This window comes from Panthera tigris, chromosome C1 (genome assembly GCF_018350195.1).
Source record: "Panthera tigris isolate Pti1 chromosome C1, P.tigris_Pti1_mat1.1, whole genome shotgun sequence".
NCBI classification, from domain to species: domain Eukaryota; kingdom Metazoa; phylum Chordata; class Mammalia; order Carnivora; family Felidae; genus Panthera; species Panthera tigris.
This window is the reverse complement of record NC_056667.1, coordinates 161,381,695-161,399,200: the sequence shown is the minus strand read 5'-3', so window position 1 is coordinate 161,399,200 and position 17,506 is coordinate 161,381,695. Positions and strand designations below refer to the sequence as shown.

Sequence of the window (17,506 nt, the reverse complement as noted above, 5' to 3'; positions counted from 1 at the left end):
ACTGCTTCTTTGGGGTTCATGCTGCCTGCCTCAACCGTTCATCCTCATTGCTGTCATCTGCCGACCTCATTCTGATCACTCCTCCTCATTTAGTGAAGACTTTAATATCTGGCTCATTGTCATCCTCTCCACTCCCAAGTTTTGCCATTATCTTCTTTGACTTTAGCATCTGTGTGAACTACCCATTAAGTTCTCTGCCCATTCAGTTCCCTGACTTCATTGTCTCCAGTGATGTTTACACCCTTTCAGCCATCAATTCCCACGCCACATCTGGGATCTAGTCTTCTGGGAAATACTAAGTTCAGTAGCTCACTATCTGACTTACTCTGAACTCCTAACCTTCCAACTACTTGTCATTCTAGGACTTCGTAGGGACCTCCAGTCCCTGATTCCTCAGCTTTTTATCTGAGAGCCATCTCCCATCTTTACTTCTTTTCCACCATAGCTTGGACTCTATCCTTTCATTGCTCATATTTTTGTTCACTGTCTCCTCCCCTCTCCTCCACCCTCTGTAGTCTGGCTTCAGTTCCCCACTCCAGTGAAACTCTCTCAAGGGAACCAAAGTACCTTGTTGCTCTTATTACTTAAATGTTTAATCTCTTACTAGATGTTTTCTTTTAATAATTCTACAATTCTGTCCTTTTATCGAGACTACTCTTAGCCTGTACATAATAAAAATTAGTAGGTCTCACTAATGATAATTTTTTAAAGTTGATTATCATTTTATAAGCTAAATATCATTTAATATAGTGTGTTTTTCTTTTCAGCTTTATTATTAAAATTTACTTTTCCAAAGTAGGCTAATGAGGTCATTGTGCACTATTTAGATTAATTTAAAATGTTATAATTAATCATGGAAAACATTATATGAATAATTTATTCATGCATTTCTGTGGTAATCATTTTTGAAACAATTTTAATTCATGTTTTGCAGTTGAAGCCTTATATCAAACTACATACCCAGAATATCTCCAGTACATTTACTTGGTGGCACCAATATCTCTTATGATGTTAAACCCTATAGGGTTTATCTTCTGTGAAATCCAGAAGTGGAAAGACACTCAAAATGCTTCTCAAAACAAAGTGAAAATTGTAGGACTTGGACTTCTGCGTGTTTTACAGAACCCAATAGTGTTTATGGTTTTCATTGGCATTGCCTTCAATTTTATTCTTGATCAAAAGGTGCCTGTATATATGGAAAATTTTCTTGATGGACTTGCAAACTCTTTTTCTGGATCAGCTCTATTTTATCTTGGTCTTACAATGGTGGGAAAAATAAAGAAACTGAAGAAGTCAGCATTTATTGTACTGATTCTTCTCATCACAGCTAAACTGTAAGTTTCACTTACTTAACTTGGGGACTGTCCTCTGTGAAAGCCTTATTTAGTCAATTCATTAGATGTGTCTATGACTATTTTCTCCTTTAAATAATCTGAGAGTAATAATGCCTCCTAACTGAGTAGTTGTGATTTGAAGGAAAATGTGATGTTGGTATATTGTGGAAAGTTATTTCCTTATTCTGTGTAGATTATTCTTCCCATTTTCCTGACAGAAAATGAAAACTATTGGTTTCTCTTTAACTTTTATATAAATTTACTTAATATCTACTAACGTCCCAGTTGATCATATTTTTAAAGGAAATTTTACAGGATTTCTAAGTTTTCTAAATCTTTTAAAACCCTATTACTCATGAGGAAAACAATGATTTTGAATATAAACTTTTTTTTCATGAATTTGGGGAAAATATAATTCTGTGGATGGTTGAGCTTTCTAAATATAGGTAAGTCAGTACAAATGATTATTACCAATCCTCTGATCCTAGCCTATCAAGTAAAGTTTCTTTTATCAGTTTCTTAGTCAACAGTTTTTCAGCTTACTTAGCTCATTGGCCATGGAGTTATATTTCATGGTGCGGGTGACATAATTTTACTGTGACACTACCCCAAGGCACTTGGGGCATACTTAACTATTGAAATCAGCTCTTGTATAGACAATTAAATTCACAAGAGCAGTGCAATATGAAATAGCATCTATATTTTCAAAATAATAGAAATGAATATAACTTTTGAAAATTATTTATGGTGTGGTATTCTTCTTGGAAATAAAGAATTAATTAGTATTGCCACAGTAATAAATATGGTTCTAATGATTGTCAACTTCAACTTATAAGTAGAATTTAAATATTCTCATTTAAAAAGTCTTTTTTTTTAAGTTTATTTATTTATTTTGAGAGAGAGAGAGAGAGAGAGAGAGAGAGAGAATCCCAAGCAGCCTCCACACGGTCAGTGTGGAGCCCAACATGGGACTTGAACCCACAGACCGTGAGATCATGGGCTGAGCTGAAATCCAGAGTCAGACGCTTAACCAACTGAGCCACCCGGGTGTCCCCAAAATCTTTTTCCTTAAAAAAATTTTTTTTTCTTGGTCTTTGATCCCTATTAGATATCTTTATCTATTTTTTCTAATTAAAAAATACATGTAAGAGCAGTTCTTTATTCTACATAGAGCATATCTCTAGGTGCTACTAAGACAATGTTATCACCTGCCTGGCTTTTTTTTTTTTTTTTTTTTTTTTTTTTTTTAATGTTTATTTATCTTTGAGACAGGGAGAGACAGAGCATGAACGGGGGAGGGTCAGAGAGAGGGAGACACAGAATCTGAAACAGGCTCCAGGCTCTGAGCTGTCAGCACAGAGCCTGACGCGGCGCTCGAACTCACGGACCGCGAGATCATGACCTGAGCCGAAGTCGGCCACTTAACCGACTGAGCCACCCAGGCGCCCCTGGCCTTGTTCTTTTTAAGAACTTCATCAGCTCAGCTTCCCTTACTTATATGGTCTTTCTATGGAATCCCGAAGGATCTGTTTAATCACTGACTCTTCACCAAGTCTGGATTTCACCACTTCTCTGCTCTGCTTCATTGTTTCAGTTCCCTTTGCCAAACCCTTTTGTCTCTACAATGATGCAGAAGTAATTGTAAGATACTTATTTTTCTGTTGGCTTTCAGAATCTAATTGAACAGCAATGTTATCAATACCTGAATACGTTTAAACCCCAAATCATAATAAAGATCAGGGTTTTTTTCCAAAAAGAAGTTTAGTAATTTTCTTGAAAAAAGTTTACTCAGGTTATCAATCTTTTTTCTTTTAACATTTCAGTTTGTTAGTAAAGAAAACAAGAAACAGCAGCTACAGCTACAACTTTTACACATTTTTTGTAAGAAAATTATTTGTAGAACAAAAACTGAGTTTTCTCCTCCTAATCTCTGATGTTGAAAATATTTTTATTTTTTTATTAAAAATTTTTAATGTTTTTATTTTGTTTTTGAGAGAGAGACAGACAGACAGACAGAGCATGAGCTGGGGAGGGGCAGAGAGAGAGAGGGAGACACAGAATCCGCAACAGGCTCCAGGCTCTGAGCTGTCAGCACAGAGCCCGACACGGGGCTCCAACCCATGAACCCCAAGATTGTGACCTGGGCAGCAGTCAGATGCTTAACTGACTGAGCCATCCAGGTGCCCAGAAAGTATTTTTAGAATGTTGTTACACTTAGGGGCATCCGGGTTGATGCCTAATCAACATCAGTTGATTAAGTGTCCAACTCTTTTTTTTTGTTTTTAATGTTTATTCATTTATTTTGAGAGAGAGAGTATGTTTGAGCAAGCAGGGGAGGGGCAGAAAGAGAGAGAGAGAAAGAATTCCAAGGGAACTCGGTGCTGTCCGCGCAGAGCTCAACTCAGGGCTCCATCCAGTGAACCACGAGATCGTGACCAGAGCCAAAATCAAGAGTAGGACACTTAACCAGCTCAGCCACCCAGGCGCCCCAAACATCCAACTCTTGATTTCAGCCCGGATTATGATCTCACAATTGGTGGTGAGGTTGATGGAGCCCCACATCAGTGGCTGTGCTGACAGCATGGAGCCTATTTAAGATTCTCAGGGCAGGGCACCTGGGTGGCTCAGTCAGTTGGGTATCTGACTCTTGATTTCAGGTTAGGTCATGATCTCATAGTTCTCGAGTTTGAGCCCCGAGTAGGGCCCTGCACTCTCTTCCTCTCTCTGCTCCCCTGCCCCCTCCCCCGTGCACACGTGCTCTCTCTCTCTCAAAAATAAATTTTAAAACTTATGAAAAAAGACTTTCTCTGGCCCTCTGCCCCCTCCATACCTTGTACAATCTCTCTCTCTAAAAAAATTAAAAATAGGGCACCTGGGTGGCTCAGTTGGTTGTGTCCGACTTATGCTCAGGTGTTGATCTTATGGTCAGTAATTTCAAGCCCCACATCAGGGCTCTGTGCTAACAGTGTGGAGCCTGCTTGGGATTTTCTCTCTCCCTTTCTCTCTGCCCCTCTCCCCCATGTGCTCTCTCTCTCACCTACAAAATGAATAAATAAACTAAAATAAAAGAGAACATTATTACACTTAAATGGCTCCAAGTTGAATTCTTGATTCTTTCAAAATGTTCACAAGTAGGCATGCAGAGAATATATGCATGCAAATAGATACTCCTTCTGGGCAGGAGAAGAAGAATAACTTAATGCCAAGTTCACTAGAACAATCTCCCCCTTGGGGACCAGCATGCTTTGATGTCAAGTGAATGACACATTTCTTGTTTTTTTCAGGCTGGTGCTGCCACTTCTGTGTAGAGAAATGGTGGAACTCCTGGACAAGGGCGACAGTGTAGTGAACCATACAAGTTTATCAAATTATGCATTTTTGTATGGCGTCTTTCCTGTAGCGCCAGGCGTGGCTATCTTTGCAACACAGTTCAACATGGAAGTCGAGATTGTATGTATACACTGTTCTCTAAGTTTGACTGTCCAGTTAGGAGAAAAATGAATTTTTAAAACACAGAAATCAGCATTCTTTTATGAGAATTTGATATGTGTAAGCTACTTCATTGTAAATAAGGAGGCATCGTGTAACATCCTGTAATAATAGTTATTTAATGCAGGGTCTTTTCTCAGCCGTTGCTTTTTTCATTAGTCTTTTTAAATTTCAAATATTTCATTGTTGTACTTATACTGAAGCCTAGAGGTTATCTACAGAATGGTAACTTTTGAAATTTTGGGTAAAAAAAAAAAAAGATGTTTCATTCACTGATAATTCAACCAGCAGATGTAAAACACCACATAATGAATTGCAGTAAATAGCTAAAATTAATTAATACCAAATTATTAACCTTGTCTAAGCATATTGTACATGTTACTTACAGTATTAGACTAAATGTTTTTGAAATATAACAAAGGAACTAAATTACTTAACAAAGGTTAGTTCCATTATTTAATCTGCATGGTAATTTTTTTTTTTTATTGCCCTATATTTTATGAAATAGTGTGGAAGGAAACTGGTCATCAGTTTAATTAGATCATTAATATGGTTTACTTTCTAGAACCTAGAAGATTACCATCAGCGTGGGATGTCTAGTATTGGTTATGTACAAATACTAATTGAGCATGGATTGGAAGAGCCAAAGGAACTTAACTGTGTTTTCTTTTAAGGACTCTCAGAAATGGGGAATGCAGCATTAGAGAATATGCTGGAATTTGTGATGTCTTTTTACTGACTCTTTTATTTTAGAATGTCTTCGTGTGGTGTGGCTATTTAAAGTTTAGAGTAATTGTTTATCGACAGCGTGACCCTCAATTTGATTTCATTTTTTGCAGATAACCTCAGGGATGGTCATAAGCACATTTGTGTCTGCACCAATCATGTACGTTTCTGCCTGGTTATTAACCTTTCCCACTATGGACCCTAAGCCATTGGCGTATGCCATCCAGAATGTTAGTTTCGATATAAGTATTATCAGCCTTGTCTCCTTGGTAAGTATGTCTCAGTGTAAAAATGAATGAAAAACACAGAATGAGTTTGAGAATAGCTTGGTAACAGGAAGTTAGGGATTTAAAATGTATTAAAAAAAACCTCTTAGGCAATAGAGAAAGCTAAAGCTTATGCATAAAATGTACATATCAGCCTTCCGAGTTGTGTCTTTTGTTTTGAGAGTTAGTCATACAGCAGACAAGGCATGAGATTTAGTCAGACCTGGATTTGGACTGTGGCCCTGTCGCAAACTAGCTGTGTGTCTCCAAACTTCAGTTTTCTCAGCTGTGAGCTGGAGATACTAATTTTACCCATTTCCATGGATTGTTTTAAGGATTACATGAGACAATATATGTGAAAAGCCTCTGCAAATGACAAATCACTATACAAATAATAGCTGTTGTAGAATCATGGTTGGAAGGGATCATCTGTCCATCCATTTAATGTTAATGAAGCTTTCTGGATGAATCTAGTTCAAATTAAATACTTAAACATTTAACGGCTAGAGTATCCTGTAGCTCACGTTGCCTATGGAATTCAAGCAGTATTCTGGATGGGGGGGAAAAAAAGACAAGTTTTACTGTTAAGGGAAAGGAGATAGGGATGAACATGTATACTGACAACAAATAAATGTGTGATTAATGTAATTTTTAGGAAATTTCACTTCTGTTACATATTGTTAAAATCTGTGCCCTTTGGTAAGAGGATTGGGGAGAGAGATGATATAAATGTTGATTGAAATGAGGGCAGAAGAAAGAAGGAAATTTACCAGCATCCTTAGCTGGCCACTTTAGAGGGAGAATAGAAACCCAATTCTTTTAAACATAAGGGATGCAAGACAGTTCATCTTAAGGTGGGCAATGTGTGTTGTTCCAAATAAGACTACCTTCAATTTAGTTACTTTATGAGCCAGTATGGTGGAATTTAAAAGAGGAAAACTTAGAATAATGCATTATAACTGCATCTCCTGCTAAAGATCTTTTCCTGAATAGTTGGTGAACCTGTGTGCTACCCCAGCCACCAAAAGTAGGCAAAGTTAGGACATGGCCGTGGTCAAGGCATTAGTTCTTAAAGACCCTGTCATTTTTGAACAGTTAATTTGTGATAGGATCTCCTCATTTTTTTTTTCAAAGTATAAATGATATATAATTATGAATTTCAGGAGTACATCATAGTGATTTGATATTTTTATACATTATGAAATGATCGCCATGATAAAACTGGTTACCATTTGTCACTATTCAAAGTTATTGCTGGGGCGCCTGGGTGGCTCAGTCGGTTAAGCGGCCGACTTTGGCTCAGGTCATGATCTCACGGTCCGTGAGTTCGAGCCCCACGTCGGACTCTCCTGACAGCTCAGAGCCTGGAGCCTGTTTCAGATTCTGTGTCTCCCTCTCTCTGACCCTTCCCCGTTCATGCTTTGTCTCTCTCTGTCTCAAAAATAAATAAAACGTTAAAAAAAAAAATTAAAAAAAAAAAACAAACAAAGTTATTGCAATGTTATTGACTATGTTTTCTATGCTGTACATTAAGTCCCCAGGACATATTTATTTCATAACTGGAAATTTGTACTTTTCAGTCCCCCTGACCTGTTTCATCTACCACTCAACTCCTCCCCCTTCTGGTGGCCAACAGTTTCCTGTATCTATGAGTCTGTTTCTGTTTTGTTTGTTCATTTGGTTTGTTTTGGGGATTCCATATGGAAGTGAAATCATTTACTATTTATGTTTCCCTGTCTGACTTATTTCACTTAGCATAATACCTTCTAGGTCCATCTATGTTGTTACACCTCCATGCTATTTATATAGCATGAATATAGTAATTTACCTTAATATTTTGGGGGGGAACTAGGCAGATTAAAGTAAGTAAAATACTGGAATTTCTTTTGAACCAAGATAAACAGAATCCTTTAAAGAAGCTAATAAGGGGTATCTGGGTGGCTCAGTCAGTTAAGCGTCCAACTCTTGATTTCTGCTCAGGTCATGATCTCATGGTGGTGAGCTTGAGCCCCACATGGGGCTCTGCACTGGTTGCAGAGCCTGCTTAAGATCCTCTCTCCCCTCCTCCCTCTGCCCCTCCCCTGCTTATGCACACCAGTGTGCAGTCTCTCTCTCTCTCTCAAAAAAGAGCTAATCAATGAGTTATTTGATAAGGAGTTATTAAGGTTTTAAAAACCTAAGTAACTTTTGAACCTTTTGTCTTTAAGATCTGGTCTCTGGCTATTCTTCTTTTGAGTAAGAAATATAAACAGCTCCCTCATATGCTTACAACTAATTTACTCATCGCTCAGGTTAGTAAACATATAGATATTTGGAATTATGCTTTTTTCATTGATTATTCTACTGTAGAGGAGAAAATTATTTCACTGGGTTTTTCCAGTTATAAAGTCAAAAGTATTTTTTACTGAATGCAGTCAGTTACAACTTGATTACAATTAATTCATGCCTAATTTATTATATACCACAGTAGGTCTTGAACTGTATATAAAGGCTGATAATGGTGGGCAGTGATAATTTTGCATTTTTAATAGAAATAACTGAATCATTAAAGATTGAATTCTCTCACATTTTTAATAGAAATAATTGAATCATTAAAGGTTGAATTCTCTCACAATCTTATTCTTCTAGTCAAATCTTTGCATATCTCAAATTATAATGGAAAAAAGTTTAGCATTTTTTATGTAAACCATTAATAATTATAAGGTTAGTATTTAGAATGTTGTCTGTTTCAATTATGCACATTGTTAAAGACTGTGTAAAAGGGTTTTATCATAAAACTTGAAGCTTTAGTATGGCTAGCATAATTATTCAGCAGTCCTTTAAAGTGAATAATTATATTTGCTGTGAATAAAAACATTTATGTGACTCATATGGATATGACTGACTTTGTTCATAATTTTTTCTTCAGTCTATTGTCTGTGCTGGAATGATGATATGGAATTTTGTGAAAGAAAAAAATTTTGTTGGACAAATTCTGGTGTTTGTTCTATTGTACAGCTCCCTCTATAGCACCTACCTGTGGACAGGTGAGTTGGATCATAAATGGAAATTTAAGTCTTTTGTCATTAGAAGCTCTCAGCTGAGAGCTGACCTTTTTGAAGTCTAGTAGGATGGGATTAAGGCATTCTCTCGGCCGCTACTGTCACTAGCACAGGCCGTCGGCAATGCTGTGCTCTGTTTCCTGGTGTACTGTATTCCTGACTGGATTCAGGGGGTTTCCAGTCACGTGGTCTTTTTCCTCAGGATCTTTGGCTCTCGGCTCCAGTCAGCACAGCTCGCCTTTGGACACACCAAGAGATCAGGTACTGGAGGCAAGTGGAGAAAGGAGGGAGGGAATGGCAGAGAAGTATGAGGCATGTGAGGTATGTCCCCGAGATCACCAATAGGGTCCAACAGAACTGAGTGAAAAATGCTGGCTCTGCCTTCAGCGAATGACTTAACTTTTACAACCTCAGTTTCCTCATCTGTGAGACTGGGTTATCACACCTTGCAGAGTTACTTTGAGAACTGAATGAGATATGGGTATTTATGCCTACTACATATTAGGTAGTCAACAACTGGAACTATATTATTAAATAGAAGGAAAAGTGGTTATATGAGAACAAGAAAAGTAAGGAATAAAAGGATACGGAAATACAAGAGTACCCGGTCAGAAAGACTGTTTCTCATTTCAACTAGCTCCAAAAAAGGTATTCAACTATTTTAGCATATTGTCATTTTGAAGTATATAATATTTATTTGGATGCATACATTCTGGTATGTTTGTGAAACATTCTGTCTGACTGTATTGTATTCATAGCAAAGATGTGAACCCATAGAATGGCACATAAGAGGAAAATGGTAGAATGGAAGCACTGGTTATGGTCACTGTTAGGAGGCAGGTGTCAGGAAGTGGCTTCAAGGGACAGGCCTTTGATTTCATGCCTTTAAGATCACAAGTAGGGCCCTTCCAAGTCAATAGCCTTTTGAAGTGAAGCAACAATGTGAGGAGAAATTATAGAATGAAAAATTCGGTGCTAACAGGAGAAGGTGTGCGCTTTCTAAAGGCAGTATATCTGTACCTAAACCAAGGTGAGTTCGCCCCTTGGTGAGTCACAGATAGAAACTACACCTGGTGAGTCGTCGCACAAAGGAAACTTTATTTGCAACAAATAAGGAGATCATAACTTTCAAAGCTGTGACTCCGTGCAGGCGTGAGTGGGTTCCTTTTATTTAGGGTTAGGATGCATAGATAGGGAAGCCTTGTCATGGTATGTAGAGGCAGGCACATGGTCACACCTTCAGGAGACGTGTCTATACGTACATTGTATGTTATGTAAATGAGGCTGTGCTCCTTCCTGGGTGGAGATTTTAATGTTAGGACGAGGTAAAGGTAAATGTTGATCATCCCAGAGGTCACTCCATGGTCCATCTGCGCAGGTGAGAGTCAGGGGTTTCACTCAAACTGGTCTGGGTGGGTGGTCTGGGTCACCAGAGCAGTCATTATTGCTTGAGTGGTAGTTTCGGTTTGCATCATGGGATGTTAGGCCTGTAGGATCCTTTGCCCGAGTTAAGAGGTAAGTTGGAAAGAGGAGTTTAAGGAAAAATGTGGGACAAATGTGGGTAAGTACAAGCATGTGAGCAGTAAGGTCAGGTCTTGGGATCCAGCTGGTGCACATCTTGCATAGCCTAAGAGTTTTCATGAGATGTCAAGTAAAAGAGCCTAAAGATTTCTATTTACAAATACAGATGAACCAACTTGATCTTGAATACTTAGGTTTATTAATGGTAAACTTATCATATGAATAGGAGAACAGCAAATAGATCAATATAGAAAAAATCCCAAGTGTCCTTGAAATCCTATTTAAGCATGCATGCCAAAATCTATCCAGAGACCTTGTTCTGAATTCCTGGATCCCAGTGAAGGTGCCCCTTACCCTTGTTATTATTATGCCATAACACAATTTTAAATCTAAAGTGTCATTGTAAATCATCTGTTCAACATTTCCAATTTCATTCATGTGCATACTGTCTTTGCAATTTTTTTTACGTTTATTTATTTTGAGAGAGAGAGAGAGCAAGCAGGGGAGGGGCAGAGAGAGAGGAAGACAGAATTTCAAGCAGGCTCTGCACTGTTGGCACACAGCCTGATGTGGGACTTGAACTGACAAACCACGAGATCATGACCTGAGCCAAAGTCAAGAGTCAGACCCTTAACCAACTAAGCCACCCAGGTGCCCCCATCTTCACAATTTTTGCCATATCTGCATACCACTTGTCCTTTTTTTATTTTTCCCTAAAAATTTACTCACTTTTTTTACTTTAATAAATTGAGCCTTATATTAAAATACCAGGTTTTGGCCGCCTGGGTGGCTTAGTCAGTTAAGCATCCGACTTTGGCTCAGGTCATGATCTCGCAGTTCGTGAGTTCAAGCCCCACATTGGGCTCTGTGCTGATAGCTCAGAGCTTGCTTGGGATTCTCTCTCTCTCTCTCTCTCTCTCTCTCTCTCTGCCCCTTCCCTGTTCGCACTCTGTCTCTCTCTCAAAAATAAATAAACATTAAAAAGAAATTGAAAGTAAAATAGAATCCCAGGTTTTGGCCGCCTGGGTGGCTTAGTCGGTTAAACATCCGACTTTGGCTCAGGTCATGATCTCACAGTTCGTGAGTTCAAGCCCCACATTGGGCTCTGTGCTGATAGCTCAGAGCTTGCTTGGGATTCTCTCTCTCTCTCTATCTCTCTCTCTCTCTCTGCCCCTTCCCTGTTCGCACTCTGTCTCTCTCTCAAAAATAAATAAACATTAAAAAAAAATTGAAAGTAAAATAGAATCCCAGGTTTTGGCCGCCTGGGTGGCTTAGTCGGTTAAACATCCGACTTTGGCTCAGGTCATGATCTCACAGTTCGTGAGTTCAAGCCCCACATTGGGCTCTGTGCTGACAGCTTGGAGCCTGCTTGGGATTCTCTCTGTCTCTCTCTGTCTCTCTCTCTCTCTGCCCCTTCCCTGCTTGCACTCTGTCTCTCAGGTCATGATCTCATGGTTCATGAGTTCGAGCCCCGCTCAGACAGCTCAGAGCCTGGAGCCTGCTTCAGATTCTGTGTCTGCCTCTCTGTCTCTCTCTCTCTGCCTCTGTCCCATTCATATTCTTTCTCTCTCTCTCTCTCTCTCTCTCTCTCTCTCTCAAATATAAATAAACATTGAAAAATTAAAAAAAAAAAACAACCCAAAACTAGTCAAAAAATTTCACCTTCGTACCACCTATAGTCTCTACAGTTTGGAAACACTAGTTTAGTTGAAGTCCTTTGTTTTTCAAATGAGTTTAAAAAAGGCCTCAAGAGATTAACTGATTCTGGCAGGAACTCTCAAAGCTTCTGCCAGAAACTCAAGAGAGATCCAGGGCTAGCCTGGGCCTATTGGTATATCCATCGTTTCATAAGGCAGGAAGGATGACCTTTAGAACTTTAAAGAGTACCCTCATGACCGTAACACAGCTGGCACACTATTGTGTACCTTGTTTCCCTGGCACTTTGAAAACCTAGAACTATAGAGTGTCCAAATATACTTAGGAAGGAGCAGTGGTATTAAGGTAGCTCTTGAACTTGAGTAAGGTGTGGGTTCCCCGTAAAGGAAAACAATTCTCAAGAACCTCGGTGTTGATTTGTATTCTTGTGGCATAGTGTTACTTAATCTGTACCATCTTGGATCGGGGTCTGGATTCCTTATATACAGCTAATATACAACTTTAAAACCAAAGCAAATTCACAGATGAGAGTCCCAGTTACAAACTCTGTGAGTCTAATTAGCAACGTTCATTGACATGACAAAGGATGTTGTTTTGCTAGTCTGAATCACAGCTTGGAATGTAAAAATGGAACTCATTTCTCTGGTGAGGGTTTTGTTTTTTTTGGTTTTGTTTTTGTTTTTTTTTTTTTAGTGTGGCTTGCCTTTACTTTCATGTTTGGATTTATGACCTGGTTCATCTCACTGCTTTTCTCTCTTCAAACTACCACAGAACCTTCCCTTGGACCATGCATTGTGATATCATTTGGCCTTCATTTGGCTCAAACTTAATGTAAAACCAAATGTAAGCTCTAAAATCATGAGACTGTACTTTGGTTATTAGATGGTCATCTCGATGATTATTGATGAAAATATATCAGATAGACTTAAAATGTCCCATAAAAATTTCTAGACCCTGCAGGATATGTCTTAAGAGCCCTAGGGGTCCATGGATCTGAGTTTTAGAAACTGATGGAGTTGGACTTAACCTTGGATCAGAAGGCTGGGTTTGTAGTCCTGCCCTGCCCTCTGCTGGCTATGTGGCTTGGGCAAACCTTTGCTTCCATAGCTATAAAATGAAGGTGTTAATTTAAAAGTGGTCCCTTCCAATTCCCAAGTTCTAAGATTGTATAACCATGTAGGATTGATTAAATTTTACTTGTATAAATAATTGGATTTATGGTATAAGGTATGCTCAAGAGTTTTAAAACATTTGTTTTTGTTTTAAGTTCATATTATATTTGTATTAAGATCTGTCATTTAGACTTGGGTCATTTTCCAAAAATTAAACCTGTATGAGAATTGCCTATACTTTCTTACCACCAGCAGAGTGGGGGTGTTTTTATTTTTAGACTTGTTCTGTATCCACTTACATTTTTTTAAACAAATATACTTAGATTCCAAACAGTCAAAAGAATAAAATGATTTGGGCTTTTGAAAAAATCCTCATGTATAAAACAAGAAGATCTGAGCAAAAAAAAATGACACAGGAGGGAAAACATGAATGATTTTGAGGAAATCTTGCTTCAAAATATTGGGGACAGCATTTCTTTAGAAAGAGTAAATTCTTGGGGCGCCTGGATGGCTTGGTCAGTTAAGCGTCCGACTTCGGCTCAGGTCATGATATCACGGTCTGTGAATTTGAGCCCCGCGTCGGGCTCTGTGCTGACAGCTCAGAACCTGGAGCCTGTTTTGGATTCTGTGTCTCCCTCTCTCTCTGCCCCTCCCCTGTTCATGCTCTGTCTCTCTCTGTCTCAAAAATAAAATAAAAAAACGTTAAAAAAAATGTTTTTTAAATTAAAAAAATAATAAAAAAAAAAAAAAAGAAAGAGTAAATTCTAGGGCAAAACCCACAGACTACCATTGAAATAAGTTTGGTTAAAGTTCTATGAAGTCCAGTCAACATCAAGAGTAATTGTCTGCCTTTCAATCTCTATTTCTTGTTCATAGGCCTTCTGGCAGTTTCTTTGTTTCTTTTAAAAAAGAGAGAGAGTGTACAAATTCCTGTTGGAATCATCATAATATCTGGCTGGGGGTAAGTCGATAGTTTTCTGTTTGCTTACGTGTTTCCATATATACAGTTCCTATTCATCCTCTTTTTCTCTCTCAAACCCTCATTAAAGAATCCCTGCTCTCCTTGTTGGTGTTCTTCTGATAACTGGAAAACATAATGGGGATAGCATTGACTCGGCCTTCTTTTATGGAAAAGAGCAGGTAAGAGGAGTTTATGGACAATTCTGTTCTTGGGAATGTCTCTTTCTAGCTTGTTACTGTGTTTTGCTCTACTTACATTAAAAGTTATTTTACAAAACTGTTTATTTATTTATTGCACATCACATTGGTGCTAAGGATTTCCAAATGCTTCAAACTTATTGGGTCTTCTTCTTTTTTTAAGTTTATTTATTTTGAGAGAGAGTACGTGAGTGCTCATGTGAACAGGGGAGGGGCAGAGAGAGAATCCCAAGCAGCGTCAGCACAGAGTTCAACACGGGACTTGAACTCACACACCGTGAGATCATGACCTGAGCTGAAATCAAGAGTCGGATGCTCAACCAACTGAGTCACTCAGGTGCCCCAAAACTTATTGGGTCTTCTTAAACTCACTTATGAATTATGTTTCCTCTACTGGAGGAGAGAGTGATTAATGTATCTACTGATCAGAATTCTCTAGGGCTAGGGCCCAAAGATGTGTGTTTGTAAATAGGTTTTTTGTTTTTTTTTTTTAATGTTCATTTTTGAGAGAATGCAAGTGGGAGAGAGGCAGAGAAAAGGGGACAGAGGATCTGAAGTGGGCTCTGTGCTGACAGCAAGCCAATGTGGGGCTCGAACTCACAAACCAAACTGAGGTCATGACCTGAGCCGATGTCGGAGGCTCACCTGATTGAGCCATCCAGGTGCTCCAAGGATGTGTGTTTTTAAAAAGACCGTCAATGGGGCACCTGGGTGGCTCAGTCGGTTGAGCAACTGACTTCGGCTCAGGTCACGATCTCATGGTTTGTGAGTTCGAGCCCCGCATCCGGCTCTGCGCTGACAGCTCAGAGCCTGGAGCCTGCTTCGGATTCTGTGTCTCCCTTGCTCTCTGTCCCTCCCCCACTCATGCTCTCTCTCTGTCTCAGAAATAAATAAACATTAAAAAAAATGTTTTAAAATAAATAAATAAATAAATAAAAAGACCATCAAAAGATTTTGACTTCCTATCTCCTTTTTTCTTTTTTGTAATTTTGAACTTTATTGGGTTGTTGTGAGAATAGATAAGATTATACATTTAAAGGACTTAGACTAGTGCTGGCATATAGTTAGTACTCAATAAGTATTAGCCAGAATTATTTATGTTTAGTATTATTACCATAACAGAGTCTCCAGCTGAGGTACCCTTGAACTTAGGTATTAAAACAAGCAAAAACTTTAAATTAAAAAAGGCCTGTGAGTAGTCATTTAGATTACCTATAGAAGAAACCAAGATATTGATGTACAGTGAAAGAAGCATCTAGAAATCTTACATGATTACAAGCAAATCCTAGTTTCTCTACAAGTAACCTATATCCCTTTCATACTCTTAGTCTTTTTTTGAGAACTACTGTTCTAAAGCATTTGTAGCTGTGGGGATATTGTATTTCCCACCAGAAAAAGTTCCCTTTACCTATTCTACTAAGATTATCAAAGATGGGATTACGCAAAGTGTCCTAATGTGTCTTTGCAACAACTGGCAGATGATCATCACGGCAGTCACCCTGTTCTGCAGCATCGTGATAGCGGGCATATCACTCATGTGTATGAACCGCACCACCCAAGCGGGACGCTATGAAGGCTTCGACCAGTCTCAGAGCCACAAAGCAGCAGAGCCTGGGAACACCGCTTTTGAGGAGAGTCCAGTGCCGATAAACGATCCGGAACCTTTTACAAGCTCTATCCCGGAAACAGGTACGATCCTTAAATGTAAAGAAACGCTTCCATGCCTGTATAGCGTGTATCCTGAGTGTTTTGTTTCAGAAAACGCCCTTGAACTATCTGGAATATCACAGGTATTTGTCAAATGAGGGACTTGAATCATAGTCAAGAGCAGAAAGAGCTTGCAGGTTCTTCATTAGATTCGCGTTTGTAAGTCTCTTGTGAGGATCATCTTGTGTTAAATCCTGAGACTTCTTTGGACCTGAAAGTTTAGGAAAAAGTAACAACTGAAGGAAGTCCCCTTCCAGGAAACCCAGCACTTAAAACATTTGTTAACTTGACAGTCTTGTATCAGGCAAGCACCGTAATAAAATGAATTAAAGGAGGCCTGATGAAACAGAGTTAGTAGGAATTGGCAAACTGTAGTCTGCAGGCCAAATCTGGTCCCTTGACTGTTCTCGTATGGCCCAGTTCTTACATATTCCGTGTTCATAATGTTTTGTTCGAACACACCTGTGCTCACTTATTTGTGTATTGTCCATGGCTGCTTTCATGCTGATGCTGGTAGAGTTGAGTCATTCACCAGAGACCAGGGACCTGCCAAGCCTACAGTATTTATCATCTAGTCCTTTATAGAAAATGTCTGCCAATCCTTGGTATAAGTGAAAGTATGATCTTAACTAGTAACTTTGTTAATAAGTGTCAACAATTGTTGTGAGATTTGCTTCAATTCATGAAGGAAACTCAGCAACAGAGTATGCATTTTGGATTCATTGCTGCATGTGGAGATTTCATAGACGTAAAACATTGTGCCAGGAAGTGTCAGTGACAGTACCTATTTTGTTCAGAGACTTTGTGGAGTAGAGGGATGACTAATCTCAAAACTGTTAGCTGTAGGGGCGGCTGGGTGGCACAGTCTGACTTCAGCTCAGGTCATGATCTTGTGGTTCTAGGGTTCAAGCCCGCATTGGGCTCCCCGCTGTCCAGGCTCCGGGCTTTCTGGGCTCCCTGCTTTCGTGCCCTCCATCCTGTCCACTGTCAGCACAGAGCCTGCTTCAGATCCTCTGTTCCCCTCTCTGCCCTCCCCTGCTTGTGCTCGCTCTCTTTCTCTCTCTCTCTCAAAAATAATAAACATTCTAAAAAACCTATTAGTTCTAAATATCAATAAAAAGAGAGAGAAAGAGATCTTAAACATTTAACTATTTTTGTCTTAAAAAAAAAAAAGAAAATCCCACAAATCTTACCGTTTTACATTGCCTCCTTCTCCCTCTCTTCCTTCCTCCATCCCAAACTGGAAGTATATAGCACAGTAGCTAAAAACAGAGATGGGAGCCAGACTGGCTGGGTTCAAACCCTGACTCCACAGTTTCCTGCTCTTTGATCTGGGGCAAAGCTCCCGGTGCCTTGGCTCCCACATCTGATGCTGCCAATGTTACTACATAGCACGACAGGGTCCTGCCACACAGGACCGTAGTTTGCCAACTCCTCACTTACACACTATCCCTGCCTCACTCGGGACTCATTTAGTTCATATTATTAATGGTGCT

The 17,506-nt window shown here is 39.1% G+C and overlaps 1 protein-coding gene across 1 annotated transcript in view; it reads left to right on the top strand.

Annotated features, from left to right (window-relative positions):
• Positions 1-17,506, top strand: part of GPR155 (G protein-coupled receptor 155) — a 49,042-nt gene that overhangs the window by 12,492 nt on the left and 19,044 nt on the right. Inside the window, exons 3-10 of the mRNA XM_007074563.3 lie at positions 935-1,334; positions 4,619-4,784; positions 5,663-5,818; positions 8,023-8,106; positions 8,724-8,841; positions 14,022-14,106; positions 14,195-14,285; positions 15,782-15,992. Coding sequence (XP_007074625.1) covers positions 935-1,334; positions 4,619-4,784; positions 5,663-5,818; positions 8,023-8,106; positions 8,724-8,841; positions 14,022-14,106; positions 14,195-14,285; positions 15,782-15,992 — 1,311 coding nt within the window. The remainder of the gene's footprint in view (positions 1-934; positions 1,335-4,618; positions 4,785-5,662; positions 5,819-8,022; positions 8,107-8,723; positions 8,842-14,021; positions 14,107-14,194; positions 14,286-15,781; positions 15,993-17,506) is intronic.